The sequence below is a fragment of the Aquarana catesbeiana genome, linkage group LG02, assembly GCF_042186555.1.
Source record: "Aquarana catesbeiana isolate 2022-GZ linkage group LG02, ASM4218655v1, whole genome shotgun sequence".
In the NCBI taxonomy this organism is placed as follows: domain Eukaryota; kingdom Metazoa; phylum Chordata; class Amphibia; order Anura; family Ranidae; genus Aquarana; species Aquarana catesbeiana.
The window spans coordinates 418,700,483-418,718,847 of record NC_133325.1 but is presented as its reverse complement, the minus strand read 5'-3'; the positions used below and the strand labels follow the sequence as shown (position 1 = coordinate 418,718,847).

At 41.4% G+C, this 18,365-nt stretch overlaps 1 protein-coding gene across 1 annotated transcript; it reads right to left on the bottom strand.

Moving 5' to 3' along the window:
* Positions 1 to 1,041: 1,041 nt before the first annotated feature.
* On the bottom strand, positions 1,042 to 17,915 carry LOC141129944 (gap junction alpha-2 protein-like). The gene is made up of 2 exons (XM_073617965.1): positions 17,823 to 17,915; positions 1,042 to 2,061 (listed from the first exon to the last, which is right to left on the bottom strand). The coding sequence occupies exon 2, from the start codon at positions 2,053 to 2,055 to the stop codon at positions 1,042 to 1,044; it is 1,014 nt and encodes a 337-aa protein (XP_073474066.1). The 5' UTR covers positions 2,056 to 2,061; positions 17,823 to 17,915.
* Positions 17,916 to 18,365: the final 450 nt, after the last annotated feature.

Below are 18,365 nucleotides of genomic sequence, written 5' to 3'. Positions count from 1 at the left end.
GGGCACTGATTATCAGTGTAAACAATTTACTGACATTCTTGACAGTTAACGGCAGTCCTTTCCTAACACAGACACAGCATGTGAGGAAAGGGCTGTGGATAACCGGCAAGTCTGTTGACATGTGATCAGCTGATCACATGGTAAAGGGCCGAATATGATTGCGCTGGATGCATGTCCCAGGGGTCATGCAGGAAGCATGGTTTTGGGAGGATGTCCATGGACACCCTCCCAAAATTGGAAGCCCGGGGCTAGGATGGAAGGGGGGCCCATCATGGTTTCTTGCACTGGGGCCCTGAAGGTTCTAGTTACGCCTCTGATTCCTTGCATATTAGGAAAATTGCCAGAATTGTTTTTTTTTTTAAGATTTACCATTTATTAGCTTCAGTGGGGTTTGGATTAAAGTTCACAATTTCCTAAATTTAGAAACAAACCCAAGCACATTCACTTATTACTAGTAACAACCTCGGCCCCACTATTTGTTTCATGCCTACATTCTCACTGCCACCCGCATAAATCTGTTACACATTTATCTCAGGCTGATAATAGTGTATTTCACTTCAACACTTTTTTTTATGTTTGAATGGAGTGATGGAAGAGTAAAAAAAAAAAAAAAAAAAAAAAAATGTGTAAAAATTTTGGATGGAGTTAACATTACTATTTGACATTATTGCATCTGTTAACATGTCATCTGTCACATATAGGATGAACAACATTAAGAAGTACAATACATACTTTCTAGTCGGAGTCTATGGTGAAGACAAGATGCTCCTTAGGGAGCTCATGCCATTTAATGAAGATTACACTAATCCATGACTTTACTGTTCAGTTGCAACTTTGAAAACAAGCCAAGAGAACTCAACAAACCAATGTAGGAAATAGTGAAACTTTTTTATTTTGTTTTCATATTTTTTGCTTATAGAATGTGAATGCAAAATATAATCTGAGGTATAAGGTTTGGTCAACTTAGAAGACCAAAACATTCATGTGCTCACCCTGTGAAGCAACCCCTAAACCAGTTCACAGTCTCCACCTGGCAAATAACTATACATACTGTTGTTTGCTAGATGTCTGGCAGCTGCTTGAATTGGAAGCCAGGTTGGCATTTGAACTAGGGGCATTAGTAACTACCACAGATAATCCACTCTGGGACCAGCATTCAGATGATGCCTTGGTTTTATCTAGACAGTTCACCTGCTCTCCAGTGTTAATACTAGGCCAGTTGCTACTTTCAGAGTTTGGCTTGTAAACTGGTAGCTCTGTTTCTTGATCACTTGGTGTAGGATTAGGGTAAGATTGATGAGGATGTAGAAGATTGGTTGGGTATGTGTAGCCCTTAGTAGGATGGCAAGGAACTCTAGTATTAACAGTTTTATTAAACTGTTTGCAGCCAAGGTGAATGAGTTCCAGCAGATTCAAAAGCAAAGAGATAAGGGACACCACCAGCATAAATATGATGAAAATTGTTTTTTCCATAGGTCGAGAGACAAAACAGTCCACCTTGTGAGGACAAGGTGTCCTAGTACACACAAAAACTGGAGGCATCACAAAACCATAGAGGTACCACTGACCAAAAACAAATCCAGCTTCAAAGATGCTTTTGAAGACAACACTGGTGGTGTAGGTACACATTAATGCTCCTTGAATCTTAACCTTCTTGTTAGGAGATTCAGTTTTAGTGTCACTCTTCACGTTTGATTCTGTGGCTTTACTGGTCTTTGCTTCATTGTTCTGGAGTTTCAGCTTCTCCTCTCTCCTAGACAAGTAAATCACATGACCAAGGTAGATCAAGGTTGGGGTGCTGACAAAAAGGAACTGCAGAACCCAATACCTTACATGTGAGATAGGAAAAGCCTTATCATAACAGACATTGGTACATCCTGGCTGTTCTGTATTGCAGATGAAATCAGACTGTTCGTCTCCCCAAACTGAGTCTCCTGCCAAGCTGAGAATTAGAATTCTAAAAATGAAGAGCACAGTCAACCAGACCTTTCCAATGAGGGTTGAATGTTCCTGGACTTCATCAAGCAATATTTTAAGTAGATCCCATCCTGCCATTTTTTACTGGAAAAAAATAATATGGGATGTATCAGTTTGAGATTCTAAGTGTAAATATGAATATAACATTTTTTTCTTCTTGGTCATGTTGGGCTCATATTATTTTATGAAGTTTATAAAACCTGGAGCAAAGGTAAAAGTAGTTTTTTTTGCAAAGAACGCAGTGTAATATTGACCATCCAAGTACTGTTCACAGAACAGCTTTACATTGTCTATGCACCAGTTTTTATTGACTCAATAAAACAAATATACATAACATTAACTGTAACCACTAAAAACAAAGATATGGATTGCATTTAATTGTAGAGGTTATAGCATTTAAAACATTGCTAATGTTTACATTTTTTAAATACATGTTTTTAAACAGTTCTTTTGTCTAGAGGCCTAAAAGATGTAGTACCAGTAACTATTAAAGATACTTGGCCTGCTTGGGATATTTATCTTAAAGCGGGGGTCCACCTATCTTTTTTTTTTTTTAGTTCATTCACAAACTTTTCTTCTCAGCGTTACATACTCACATATTGTGTGTAATATGTCCGCCTGTGTCAGATTTCGTCGGAAAGAATAACTTATATTATTCACTGCAGGCGGTTTCCATCTTCATTGTGGGCATTTGAAGCCCACAAGCATTTATTTCCTGGATGTGGTGACTGCTGTGCTACCAGCATTCACCACTCGTTCCCGCACATGCTCAGTGGCATCCTGGGAAGCCTGAGACTAGCTCCCAGGAGTCTGGGAGAGGCTAGAAACACGCCTACTCCCACGGGAGGAGAACCAGGAAGTGCAAAGAAGAATAGAAAAATAAAAGGTAATTACGGCGATTTAAATTTTTTTAAACGGCATGTCAGCATCTAGGCAAGGAAGAGAATACATACAGATATTGTTCAAAATTTGGGTGGAACCCCGCTTTAACCCCTGATCTGGTGCTGCCTTCTTCTCTCTGAAGATCTGGGCTGTGGGAGGTCCCTCAGCATCATCACAAACAGAAGCACTGCTGGCTGAGCTTGCTGGGGCAGGAAATATAGTATTATTCCTAATTTCAGCAAAGCTAGACATAATGAGCATTTAATCCTTGCAGCGTGGGTGGGCTTTAAAAATAATGTCTTGAGTTAGGCTTTAAGCAAATGATTGAAAGTTGACAGTTAAAAGTTTGAAACCGTAGGTTTGCTTGATGCATTTTTATAAAGGCGCGCTAACGAGCATCTATGATGGAAACAGGGTAGATAAACAATTGTAAATTAAAAATAAAATTCAAAATAAAAGTTTCCATGTGTCCTTGCATGGACCTGCTTTAAACTATGTGAATCAATGCAATCCAATGGACAAAGTGTGAACAAGCCCTTAGGCAGGAATGCTAATCAGATTTCCTAATATGCAGATAGGCCATAGACAGATCATGTAAAAGCTCACGTCAAAATTGCTTGCAGGTAAACATAAAAAGTAACTAAAACTACACCATTTTGAATATACAGTACACTTTCCCTTCAAGTTAGCAATATAAAACATGTACATGGCCATAAGTCAAGTCAAATCATGTACCACAAGATATATCATTGCATATGACTATTTTGAGCAAGAACTAATAATTCATGCAAAGTACTGACTGCATATCACAGCACAGTCTGGAGTGCTGGAATACCCACTCTCCATTTTTCTAGCAATTTCAAAGATTAAGGCTGGGTTCACACTGTTGCGAATTGGATGCAGTTTTCTCCACATCCAATTCGCATAGCAGGAGATTGTGACTGGCTTCTCTATGGAGCCGATTCACGCATCTCCGCAGCGGCTCCGGAGCAAATTGCACAGGAGTCCCGTTTGTCTTTTGGTCTATTTCAGGTCCGAATTCAGCCAAAAATTTGGGCTGATATCGGACCTGAAACTGTGAATTGGGACGCATCGGACTACTGGTGTGAGCGCTCTGTGCTGCAGTGTGAAACCAGCCTTAGTGGATCAAGGCAGCATACCGCAAACACCACAAATAATTTATATTTATATGGAGGCAAGGTTGAAGGTTGCTTTGATTTATTAACTTTTGTGGTCAATCTAGCTGAAAGTGGTTATTATTACTAGAAAATTCCCCCATGCAAATGGCTATTTTCAGTGTTTAAAGTGGTATTAAACCCAAAAACAAAAATGAAGACATCACCCAAACTCAGGTTATTGCTGCTGGGAAGATGCACCCTGAACTATGGGACCTTTCCCAGCCCTGTGATGTGGATAGCAGATAGGGGTAAGTGCATATCTCTGCGTGATTCATCTAGCCATGTATACATTAAATATTTACTTCTTTTTCAAAGACAGCATTAGCTGGAAATCCCTTCACGATTGTATGCACCGGAAACTCTTGTTAAAGAAGTAGGCAGCTTGAAGTGGAGCCCCATCCTGCAGCCTAAAACCCCATCATTTATCAGCTAAGCTAGCATTCCTAAAAAGGGCAATGTTTTTAGCGAGCAAGTATAGTTGTTAATTTTTTTGTTTTGTTTGGGGAACCCTGTGTAAAAAAGGAGCACTTTAGTACTGTTTATTTGTTAAAAAAAAAATAATAATAATAGGTAAATGGATAGTCAGATGTAATGGATGTATGGCGGTTTACATCTGATCACATTCAAGTACAACTTCACATTACAGAGACAAAGTGACCGTGATAAGCATTTACTTCTTTTTTTATTTAATTTGTAATGTTTTCTCTTTTATCCGACCGCATCCAACTGGTCTGAGTATGAGAAGGAGGAGCAGGTGGAAGAGAGTGAGGGCTGGGCCCCCCAACCCACCTAGGACTGTTAGCACAACAGTCACCTCACCAACAGCCACTCCCTGAGGATATGGTCAATTGGAAAGCCTGGTTGTGTCACTGCCAAGGTATCTACAGTATCTCCATAATCTATCCATAAATAGAAGAAAGGATCCTTGAGTTGCTTGGGGGAAATGCAGAAAAAAATGCAGTGACAGGGATCAATTCCTCCATGCCCCCCCCCCCCCCCATTCATGCCAGGCCGATGCCATTCCCAATAGTTCTATTGAACCCACCCATCCCCCACCAGATTTTCCCAAGGGCAACTGCTACACATAGTCTACTCTACCTCATATTATTACTGCAGTCTGGATCAATTGTTTTCCTTTCACAGAGAACATGTGCCAGGACTTAGCTTCTTCATCCTGCTTTGAATCAAGTTTTTATATACAGTGTTTGGTTCTATTTTTTGCTTACAATGGGCAGTCTGTTCACCCTGCACAGCAAACCAAATCAGGTCTCAATGGGTTTACTGACAGCAGAAGTCACCAGCTCCCATGTGAATGAAGCCTTCAACAAGAGGAACATTTTTATAAAATGGTGAATGCGATTTTCACCAAACTTTAATTACCGGGGGCTCAATCACTCATTTAAAAACACATGTATCTAAAAGAATTACCTGCAGTGATTAGTGAATGTCAGATTCACTGCTTCATAAATGTATCCCCCTTTGTGGAATTCACGAGCATGTTGTAACAATGTGGTGCAGATCAAATCCCCAGCAAATCTACGAATGTTAAAAAAAAAAAGAAGTTTATTTATAAAGTTATTCCTTTTTAACCTCTATTAACTGCTACATTACCGTTTTCGCTTAGCGAGTTTTAATTTTTTTCTATCCATATGTAGTGCTACCCCGGGGCTGCTGTGAGGCCGATACAAGGCTATCAGGGCCTGCTGATAATAGTTGGTTCTTCCCTGATAGTACAGAGGTTGCCCACCACCATAAGCACCCATTCGTGCACACTGGTTCCAATGACTCAGTCTAGGGGATTTAAAAAACAAAACAAAAAAACCCCAAAAAACTTTAAACCAGGAGAAGGATTAGGGTGCAGGATACTCCAAAATGCTTGCAAAGTAATAAAAGGACACTCTTCTCTATGCTCATATACATGGATTCCTCTAGAGACACAGGAAAATGGCCTGTACTCCAAGACTTTATAAGAGCCTTCCCAGTCCATAGCTACCTCTGACACTTACATCCCAAAAGCACACAGTCACTAGGGATCACAATTCAGGGTCAATACTCACAAGTCCCCAGGACAGCTGCACACATTCCATCTTCCTCTGGACACAGTCCAGTGAGGGAAACAATCCTTCTCCAGTTCAGATCCCTTATGGTGAAATCACACAGCCAGCTCCTCAAAGACCAGCACCCCCAGAGGTTTTGCAGCCCCCTCTCTTCCCAAGAAAATAACTAACTATCTTTTATCACCTTCCCAACCACCATCTGGACACTCCGCTCCAGGGAATGGCTAAGACATGATAAATATTTAATATGAAAGACAAGTGCAGCACAATAAAAATGTATAAGTAAAAATATGATGGGATTATTAATAGATGAAGGTAAAAGTCCTTGATATCTCATAAATGGAATAAAACTCCCACTCTTGATCGAAACAAGATAAATACAATCTTCTCTGATAATCTTGCAAATTCAATCTGTAGGAAAATGCGCTTACCAGAACTGTTGGACCTCTAAATTATAGGAGGTCATAAGGGGGCGGAGTCTGTGACGTCACCCACAGCCTTCTCAGCTGTTCGGACGCGAACAGCTGAGTGTTTCACTGGATCGCATATGAAACTTCATTGTCTGCACTTGTCTTTCATATTATATTGCTTTGGGTTGGTGAATCCTTTAGTGTTCAGCCTGCATAGTCCATTTATTTGTTAATTTTTTGCGCTGATTGCCTTTCCATTTTTGTAATGATAAATATTTAGACTGGTCATTTGCCTCTTCTGGCAATACATACTGGAAACCTCTTCCACAAGCAGGGGGAAGCAGTTAAACTCTCAGCCTGTAAAATCCTGAACAGATTAGAGCAAACAATTACTACCCCCTTGACTACAGAAGGAGGCAAAAACAAAATTTGCCTAGCATCCTAGGGGGGTGCTAAACATATACAGTATATACACAACCTTTTTCCTGTATGTTTCATTGATTTGCTTTTGTAGTACTGCATTAAATACATTTTAAAAATAAAACTTTATTTTTTTGTAAATAACTTCAAAATGCTTTGGCCCAGGGTAAGTTGGTGTTGTAATAAACAGGATAAACCACAGAATATAATAATAATAATAATATCCCAGGCTGTCTGCACATAGTTCCGGGTGGCTCCAGTCACATAAATGGCTCATTTATACTGTACGTTCCATAGCATCCATGCAGACGAAAACCTTGCAGAAATCCCATTTACATAAAAATATTGGTAATGGTGGAGCCCTTAAAACATATAAACCCATTTACTCAGATCAACCAAAAATCTCCCATCCACAAATCCATCAGAATGGTAGGAGGGGAGAGAGGAATACAATGGGACTTTAAGTGTGCCACGTGTGTTATGGTCGGATTAAACCAAGGTTTAGCTTTTTGGCCATAATTCCAAAAGATATGTTTGGCGTAAAAAAACCACTGCACATCACCGATAGAACACCATACCCACCGTGAAACATGGTGGTGGCAGCATCATGCTTTGGGGCGGTTTTTCTTCAGCTGGAACAAGGGCCTTAGTCAAGGTAGAGGGAATAATGAACAGTTCCAAATACAAATCAATATTGGACCAAAACCTTTAGGCTTCTGCTAGAAAGCTGAACAGCTGAAGCTGAAGAGGAACTTCATCTTTTAGCATGACAACGACCCAAAGCATACATCCAAATCAACAAATGAATGGCTTCACCATGAGAATATAAAAGTTTTGGAATGGCCCAGCCAGAGTCCTGACCTGAATCTGATTGAAAATCTGTGGGGTGATCTGAAAAGGGCTGTGCACAGGAGATGCCCTCGCAATCTGACAGATTTAGAGTGTTTTTTGCAAAGAAGAGTGGGCAAATATTGTCAAGTCAAAATTTGTAATGCTGATAGACTCACACCCAAAGACTGAGTGCTGTAATAAAATCAAAAGGTGCGTCAACAAAATATTAGTTTAAGGGTGTGCACACTTATGCAGCTATATTATTTTAGCTTTTTATTTTTACTTCCCTCCACCTAAAAAGATTTCAGTTTGTTGCTCAACTGAGTTGTATAGTTTATAGGTCACATTAAAAGGTGGAAAAAGTTCTGAAATGATTTATCTTTGTCTCATTTTTTACATCACAGAAACCTGACATTTTAACAGGGGTGTGTAGACTTTTTATATCCACTGTACATACTATATTGTCAAAAGTATTGGGATGCCTGCCTTCACACGCACATGAACTTTAATGGCATCCCAGTCTTAGTCCATAGAGTTTAACCACTTGCCTACTGGGCACTTAAAACCCCTTCCTGCCCAGGCCATCGCAATTTGAATGACAATTGCGCGGTCATGAAACACTGTACCCATATGAAATTTTTATAATTTTTTTCCACACAAAAAGAGCTTTCCTATGGTGATATTTAATCACTGCTGGGTTTTTTTTTTTTTTGCTGGGAAAAAGACTGAAAATTTTGGAAAGAAGAAAAAAAAAAAAGATTCATAGTTTGTTATTACATTTTGAAAATAGGTAATTTTTCTCCTTCATTGATGTGCGCCAATGCGGTTGCACTGATTGGCACTGATAGGCTGCACTGATGGGCACTGGTAGGTGACACTAATGGGCAGCACTGATTGATGGCACCGATAATGAGGCACTGGTGGGCAAAGGTAGGTGGCACTGGTGGGCAAAGGTAGGTGGCACTGGTGGGCACAGACAACGCATTGGCGGCTCTGTATGAGGGACCATTGTCTGACAAAGGCTGCTGTAAAAAAATTAAAAAACTGATACCGATCTTCTGTTTACATCACATGATCAGTTGTCATTGGCTGACAGCTGATCTGTGATCAGCCAAGTCTCACCCTGCAGGGCATGCTCGGGAGGACGTCTATTGTTGAGGTTGAGTTGAGGTCAGGACTCTGTGCAGGCCAGTCAAGTTCCTCTTGACTCCCCTGAAACTGAGCTGCAGAATGGTGGCCAAGATCATACAGCGGTTTAACAGGACAGGGTCCACTCAGAACAGACCTCGCCATGGTGGACCAAAGAAGTTGAGCAAACATGCTCAGCGTCATATGCAGAGGTTGTCTTTGGGAAATAGACGTATGAGTGCTGCCAGCAGGGCACACTGCATCAAATTGGTCTTCATTGCTGTCATCCCATAATTAAGCCTCTTCTAGAGACGATGCACAAGAAAGCTCACAGTTTGCTGAAATCAAGCAGAGGCAGTATTCCAAAACGATAACGACCTCAAACACACCTCCAAGATGGCCACTGCCTTGCTAAAGAAGCAGAGGGTAAAGGTGATGGACTGGCCAAGCAGGTCTTCAGACCTAAACCCTATTGAGCATCCTCAAATGGAAGGTGGAGGAGCGCAAGGTCTCCAACATCCACCAGCTCCGTGATGTCGTCATGGAGGAGTGGAAGAGGACTCCGGTGACAACCTGTGAAGCTCTGGTGAACTCCATGCCCAAGAGGGTTAAGGCAGTGCTGGAAAATAATGGTGGCCACACAAAATATTGACACTTTGGGCCCAATTTGGACAATTTCACTTAGGGGTGTACTCACTTTTGTTGCCAGTACACTGTTGTGCAAGCTATACACTCACTACTTTACATTGTAGCAAAGTGTCATTTCTTCAGTTTTGTCACATGAAAAGATCTAATAAAATAGTTACAAAAATGTGGAGGGGTGTACTTACTTTTGTGAGATACTGTATATATAAAATCTATAGATCACTACCCCGTAGGAGCTGCTGGTGAATATTGGTATCTCCCACCTTGCACAGCCAGGCGCACACACATTTACATTCACTCTAGAGACAGGAAACAGTCCTTGTAACTTTGTTTTGTTTTTTTATTTAGGGGGATTGAACTTGGATGGGGAGAGGGTTATTTTGGGATGCTTGATCAACAAGAAAATCTTCAGAGACACAAACTAGTCCTCTGACTGTAACACTCACCAGTCCTCTTGGCTGTCTTTCTCCCTGGAGATTTGCCCAGCAGTGTTCTCACACTGTCCTCTCCTTGCTCCCATGCGTCATGAGAAGGAGTCCCTTCCGCACCCAATCCCGGACCCGAGTTCACCCCCCAGACTAAGGGGCTACTCTCAAAGGCCTCCAACAGCCTAACACTCCATCTTCCACCTAAATGCCACACCGCCCCAGCCTCCAGACAGCTACTCCTAGACCCCCTCCCAGCTGCTTCTTGAATCTTCTCCAAGTTTCCAGCAAGCAGGGGGAGTCACCAGAGATGCTGTCGCTGAGTCATACAGCCTCCCTGAGCCAGTCACAACCCTGACCCAGAAAAACAAACACACAGGCTTGGCTGACAGCCAAGCCTGACAATTTACCTACTCTAACACAGAACATCCCACTCTAGCAATGCTAGGGGATGCTATATATCTCTCTTACACACACACACACACACACACACACACACACACACACACGTTCATGGGCACTTATTTTATAATATGCTATGTGTTTTTAATATTTGTAAATACAAAAATATGTGTTTTACAAATTTTGTTTGCACTCTCTTTGGTGGCACACTTATTAAAGTCCCATTCTATTCCTCTCTCCCCATCCACCATTCTAGTGGAGTTGTGGGTGGGAGATTTGTGTTAGAAGTCACATTTACTTTTCACCACAGAATAGTTTAACACCTCCTCCTATACCTATACTATAGTGCTAACTATAGGTTATGGCTAGCCCCCACAGGCCTGGTATTAGGGGCAATGTAGCTAACACCTCCCCCAATCATCAAGCCTTTCAAGCTGCCCATAGCAACCAATTTGTGCAATTTATCTTTGACAACCCTATTATAAGCAATCTAGGCACTACTGTACCTAAGACAGTAAAAAAATGCATGTGGCATTCTTGGCAGCATACTGTAATACACATTAGAGCATTGTTGCATATTGTGCTGTGCTTCAATGCACGTAAATCAAGGTGCATTGGAGTGCCATTTAGAATACTGGGCGTTCAAGTAATGTATATGTTTCCACAGTGCAAAAGTGTGAATAGGCCCTTAATGTTCACTAGCAACAATAGCATCTGCAAAACAATGGATGGCCCATTCACATTTTCGTGTTGTAATAACAAAGTGAAAGTATGATGCACTGCAGTGCCATTTGTTCTCAGTGGCACCTCAAAAGCACTATAACAGTAGTGGGCAACACCCACACACTGCATATAAAAAAAAAAAAAAAAAAAAAGCATGTTTTTTAGGCCCCCCATTTAGGCTCGATTCACACTAATGCGTTTTTTGATGCTTTTTGCAGAAACGCATTTCATTTTTTAACACATGTTAATCCTATGGAACACGTTCACATCAATGCTTTTTTGTGACTGTGTTTCTGGACAGGGTTGGGGACTTTTTTTCAGCAAAAACAGCGTTTTGCATGTAACAGACTTCAATGAACTCGCATCCAAAACGCAAGTCCTGCGATTTTACCACAATTTTGTATTTTGCCATTTGTGTTTTTTTTTTTTAGCTTTACATTCACTGTGTATAGCTGATTGCTAAGGAGTGGGCTGGGAAGCCGGCTGCCACGTCCTTACCAACTGATGAGTCATCAACTGTCAGCAGGCTTCCCTGCTGACAGCTGAGAGTTAAAAAAAAACATTATTGGCCACCATTATTTTCCAGCACTGCCTTAACCCTCTTGGGCATGGAGTTCACCAGAGCTTCCCAGGTTGCCACTGGAGTCCTCTCTACTCCTCCAGGACGACATCACGGAGCTGGTGGATGTTAGAGACCTTGCGCTCCTCCACCTTCTTTTTGAAGATGCCCCATGGATGCTCAATAGGGTTTAGGTCTGGACACATGCTTGGCCAGTCCATCACCTTTACCCTCAGTTGCTTTAGCAAGGCAGTGGTCGTCTTGGAGGTGTGTTTGGAGTCGTTATGTTGGAATACTGCCCTGTGGCCCAGTCTCTGAAGGTAGGGGATCATGCTCTGCTTTAGTATGTTACAGTACATGTTGGCATTCATAGTTCCCTCAATGAACTGTAGCTCCCCAGTGCCGGCAGCACTCATGCAGCCCCAGACCATGACAATCCCACCACCATGCTTGACTGTAGGCAGACACACTTGTCTTTGTACTCCTCACCTGGTTGCCACCACACACACTTGAGACCATCTGAACCAATTACGTTTATCTTGGTCTCATCAGACCATAGGATATGAATGGCTAATTGGGCCCAATTTGGACATTTTCACAGGGGTGTATCTTCACTTTTGTTGCCAGCAGGTTAGACATTAATGGCTGTGTGTTGAGTTATTTTGAGGGGACAGCAAATTTACACTGTTATACAAGCTGTACACTCACTACTTTACATTATGGGAAAGTGTCATTTTCTCAGTGTTGTCACATGAAAAGATATAATAAAATATTTACAAAATTTGTAACTCACAAACTGTACTGACTGTACTCACTTTTGTGAGATACTGTATTTATAAAATGTGCGACATCGAAGGGGGCAGGTCATTTTTTTGATTTTCAGCTGGTCGACGGTGGAGGAAGAAAAACACCCCGGAGAAAGAAGACTGGAGGAAAAAGAAGAAGACCGGAGGAAGAAGACAACATTTTTAATAAAAGAACTTGTCAAAAACTGTCCATTGTCTTACTACACTACTTTTTTGGTGAATGGGTAGGGGTACAATGTACCCCATACTCATTCACATGGGGGCTCGGATCTGGGGGATTCCAGATTCTGATAAGCTCCCCGCTCGCAGACCCCCACAACCAGGGAAGAGGCCCTTGTCCCCATCAACATGGGGACAAGGTGCTTTGGAGTGGGGAGGGGCACCCCCCTCATGTTAAGGGAATGTAGCCTGGTATGGTTCAGGAGAGTGGGGGCGCACTCGCTCATCCCCTCCCTTTCCTGACCTGCCGGGCTGCATGTTCGGATAAGTGTCTAGTATGGATTTTGTGGAGCTGGGGGAGCACCCCACGCCATTTTTTTTTAACAAACTTTTTTTTTTTTTTTTAAAAAAGCAAATCGCAAAGGCAACATGCTTAGATGTGAATCAAGCCTTAAACCTGAGAGTTTTGCAGCTCGAAGCTTCAAAATGCTCAACATCCAAATTTACATGTATTACAATGGTGACTGTTCACATATGAGCACCCAGGTGCCTGTAGCTCGATGCCGGATGCTCCAAAAACTACATGAGCTACTTTTGAGGCAAAATTGTGTATATTTGGCTCCATAGACTTCAATGGGAATGCCTCAAAACACTCAAACCACATTTTTTCAAGCGTTTTTTTTTTTTCTGATATATTTCAGGCATTATTGAGCCTGTAAGAACTGGTCCACCCCACCCAGAGCATTCCATTGGCTGAAACAAAAGTGCCTGAAGCTTGAATACACAAGTGAAATCTTTAAAATGCTTCGCTAAAACACTCGTATACGCACTCATAAACATTCTAATAAAAACAGCTATAAGCCACACTGTTCAGGTGTGGATGCAGCATGTTGCACATATTTTTAACGTGCACTAAAAAAATGTAAATGTAGTTTTGCAAACAGGTATTCATAATTTGCTAATAAGCCAACCCTTTCATCCACACTGCTAAAAGATAAAGTATAGTACTAGCCCTAACAGATAAAGCGTTAGCTCATGCTTTGTTTTTTTTTGCCTTCCTCTGGATCAACTATGGGTATTGGATTGTGTGTAATTATATGTAATAAAATTCCCCTTCTATTGGTTGAACAGTTTTTTTTTTCAACCAGACTCACAATGTAACTCTGCCCACATGGTTGTTTCTTGTATTTACTACAGTAAAAGGGTTATCATAACCCATAACTTTGTTTCGTTTTTGTTTTCTTTCTAGTAGACTGTATTGTACTTGTATTTACCATACAACAATTTAAAAAAAAAAAATACAGAGACTTCTGTAGACTCGTCTGAGGAAATATTTGCTTTTGACGCCCAAAGCAACATTCAGATGTCAGCTTGCAGTGACCGAAAAATACTGCTTGATTGTTAGGCTCTTTGCACATGGGACTTTATAGATGGAGTGCATCACCCAGCCCCACTGCCTGTAGCCTGTTAAAGTCTATGGTGGAATGCCACTGGGCAAGACTGAATGTTGTATAACGTGCCCCTGAACGCATAGGGCCTGAAACACAGGTACGACTCAGAAATGAAAGTCGGTAAATCTAAAATTTTGAGTCTCCATGAGAGAAGGAATAGAAAGAAAATTGTCCAAAGGAGAAACTTGTTCACCATGACATCTGTCTAAAGGCTTGTTCATACAGGCAGTCAGGAGGTGGTAAAAATAGGTGATTGAGCCATGGTTTAACTGTCCCCCCTTCAAGCTGCAATGGCAGCCAAATACATATTTGTACATATGAAGCAAAAATCATACCCAATGTGGGATTTGGTGAGCAGTACCTCCACCAATTCAAGTGAATGGCCCATGCTGCAACCGTGTATAATACATGCGTTTGTGGTGCAGGCTAAGCAGGCAACGTAACTCCCAAGCACCTGTGAAAAGCAAGTAACTGCAGATCACTTTTCAGAGGGGAAGCGAGGGCTGCTGCAATTGTGAACCACCCCTTAGAGGGGGATTTCCTTCACATTAGAAATAGATCTTCTCAATCCACAGGACAATACTTCTCACAGACAGCAAAAGAAAAAAAAAAAAAAAAAAAAAAAAAAAATTTGACAATGGTTTTAACCTTCCCTTATTTTTATTTTATTTGTTTTGGGTATAAGGGTTACAGCACTATGCCTGGATTCAGTAGAAAAATTTATATGGGCAAGCTTGCAGGATGTAACAGAATGGTTTCCCAGAAACTCCTGTTCCAAATTGATAGAACTTGAATTTTTAGTTTAGATCAGTGGTCTTCATATTGCGGCCCTTTGCTTACTTTTATCCAGCCCTTAGGGCACTATTTCATCAATGGGGCATAATCCTCCCCCACGCACTGACCCCAATGAAGGAGCCACATTCATACTAATGACACCAACAATAGGGCATTGTTTTTTTCCCCCCACTGATGTTGGGACCTTTTCTACTCCCAATGGCCACAGTCCACTCCCAGAAAAGTCTGAAGGACAGTAAACTGGCCCTTTGTTTAGAAAGTTTGGAGACCCCTGATTTAGATTGTTGTTTCCCTTACTTGCAGCTGAGAGAAGACAAGCCTGAGGATAGAGATGTAGCTGGGCATGTGATCATCAACAATGTAAAAAGCCTTCTACTGTTAAAATGGGAGCTCAGTCAGGAAGGAGCCTTATAACATGCAGCTTTTCCAGAAGACTTAGCCACTGTGAGAAGACCCTACTTGATTGCTACATGCAGTACTTTACATGACAAAATAGATATTTTATTTTCATTCCCTGTTGTATTTATTCAGAGAAAAAATGTCCTTACCTGGTGTCTGGGCTGAACTAATCTGACAGCTTCACATCATGGTAATGAACTTGATTATTGCCACCTGTTGATGCCTTTAACCTTTTTCACCATTAACATGTTCAGGGCAAGGTGTGCAACGCATGTCAAAATATCAATATCAAATGAACAATGCATGCAGCAGCCACATTTTGCTTTTATTTATTATTTTTTGGGTAAAATGATCTTTTATTAACAGCATGAATTGCTTTACAGGATGATCAGTCCTCACACTGGTAAACATACACATATGATGAAATTTACCTGTGGCATTGAAAGTCCTCTCTGACATCTGTTCGCTGCTGGAATGTAACTAAAATTGTTTGTGTTTCTGTGTGCTGCAGTTTTTAGGTTTATTACTCGAATGAGCAGGAAGATCAGGAGATCTAACCTTGCTGGCTTAATGCTTGTTCCTGGTCAGTTACTCAGAAATGATGCAAGTAAAAATATCCCATAGTATGTAGATGATATAACTTTTGCGCAAACCAATCAATAGGCTTATTGGGATTTTTTAGCAGAATACGTATTGGCCTAAATTTATAAAGAAATTTGATGTTTTCACTTTTTTTATTCGATATGTTTTATAGCAGAAAGTAAAAAATATATATATATTTTTTTCAAAATTGTCGGTCTTTCTTTATAGCGCAAAAAAATAAAAATGCAGAGGTGAACAAATACCACCAAAAGAAAGCTCTATTTGTGGGTAAAAAAGGACACAAATTTTTATTTGGGTACAGTGTTGCACGACCATGCAATTGTCAGTTAAAATAACGCCGTGCTGTATCGTAAAAAAAATGGCCTGGTCACGAAGGATAGTAAATCTTCTAGAGATCAAGTGGTTAAAGCTGAATTAAACCTTCCCCCCCAAAATTAAAAATTGGTCCCCAGAAACCTTTAGCCTTAAAGTGGATGTAAACCCTCACATCAGGGCCGTTTTTAAGGCAGGGCAAAAGGGGCAGCTGCCCTGGGCCCTGTCATTGTTGTGGGGCCCAAAGCAGCTGCCTCATACTTGCCAACTATCCTGGTTTAAATTCCCTCGTCCCTTGAGGTTTTAGTCCTGTGCTGTGTCCCAATATCTCAGTGTGAAGTGCTGCTACTAATGCTGCCCAGCTCTGCCCTTTTATTGTGTACAGATGACTCACCTGCAGACCCTGTGTTTACATGTAAATTACCGGCATTCATATGTAAATAGCGGTGGCATTCATATGTAAATAGCGGCGGCCGGCAGCATTGATATGTATATCTTGCCCCCCTGAGGTCATATCCATAGTAATCTCTAGCAGCCAATCAACAAGCAGAAATCATGTGCTGTAACCTCTAGCAACTAATCAGTGACCCGTAATGTGTGCTGTAACCTTTAGCAACCAGTCAGTGAGCGGTAATGATACACTGTAACCTTTGGCAACAAATCGCAATAGCTGTCTGATCTGATTCAGTAAACTGATTTTGAGTCTAGCTGCAATTTATTGTATGTCTCAGAGCAGGTGGAGAGCGAAACTGCATGGGGGGGGGCCCCAAGAAAAGTTTTGCCCAGGGTCCAATCAATAATAAAGACGGCCCTGCCTCACATATACCCAGGGAAGTGAACAGCCTCAGATGATACACAGGGATGAAACAAATCTCCCTACATAAGTTTTACATGTATAGCTGCTGTCTTCATTTTGCTATATTCTTTAGAATTCTTCCATCAAGTAAGAATTTGCACTTCCTCATTCAGCAGTAGGAGTGTCATTCTGACATACTCTGTGTGACAGCTGATTGGAGGAAAGACACCCCCCCCACATTGGCTGAAGATGGAAAATGCTTTCAGAGCTGTACTGTGATAAGGCAAGCTCTGTGCTATCTATTTATAGCAACCTCCCTGACACACATTCCAAGCTGCTTTTATCTCCTGTCTCGGAGAACTTATCAGAAGTTATGTTGATAACAGAGCTACGGAGCAGCACAAACACACGGGACAAGCTAGATACACACTATATAACTTTTGTTGTTCGATTTCCTTTAGATTTATCTTCAACTATGTAGTGCAAGGGCCTGCCTGATTGCATACAAATTGGAAGTGTTTAGGTTTGACCCCATATTATATGGTTTTGGTAAATCTAAAGGAGAAAATCTGCAGAGAATTGTATAATGTGTATAGTGTGTATCCAGCTTTAGTGCTTTGGAGAGAGACAAGAAAACACTACAGAAATATGTGCTTTGGGTTCCAATGATTCGGCCACTTGATTTGCCAGGCTGCAATGATTTCACTCTCATGCATATGCACAGCAGTCATTATCAATGCACAGAACCCTGCTGTAACTGTACACTGAGTTGCGCATGCACAGATCAGTGTTCACAAGCCCTGACAGCCATTTCCCTCAACTCTCTGGGTTCCTAGACCCAGGGGAGATAAGTTTCTCAGTTACCCTTCCTTTGCAGCTCAGAGAAGACATGCCTGAGGATATTGAGGTAGCTGGGCATGTGGTCAGCAACCACGTGAGAGGCCTTCCACTGTCAAAATGGGGTTGTAGGCAGCCAGGAAGGAGACTAATAACATGCAGCTTCTCCAGAAGACCTAGCCACTGTGGCAAGACCCCCCTTGATTGCTACCAGAGTATTCCAGTTCCAATGGGGTGGCTTTGCTGTGTCCTCTGGCCTTGGCTCCCTCCAACTATTTGTCTGTGTTACCAGAGTTACCCCGGACTTCACTGAGGGATACTGTTAATTTGGATAAACATAAGTAGCTGTTTGTGTTCTTAACTGTTTTACTGAAGTAGAGATACTCAGCTACACTTCCTGTTGTTAAGAAAAGTCCAGAGTCAGAAAAGAAAGAGAATGAATGCAGGGCTGGCATGGCAGTTTATGGGGAAGTTGTTTCTGGGCAGTTTAGCATTACTAAAATAGCACTTGCATGATTGGTGGAGTGGGGGGTAGCAAGTGGGGCTGCAGAAAGGGATGATTTGGTTTTC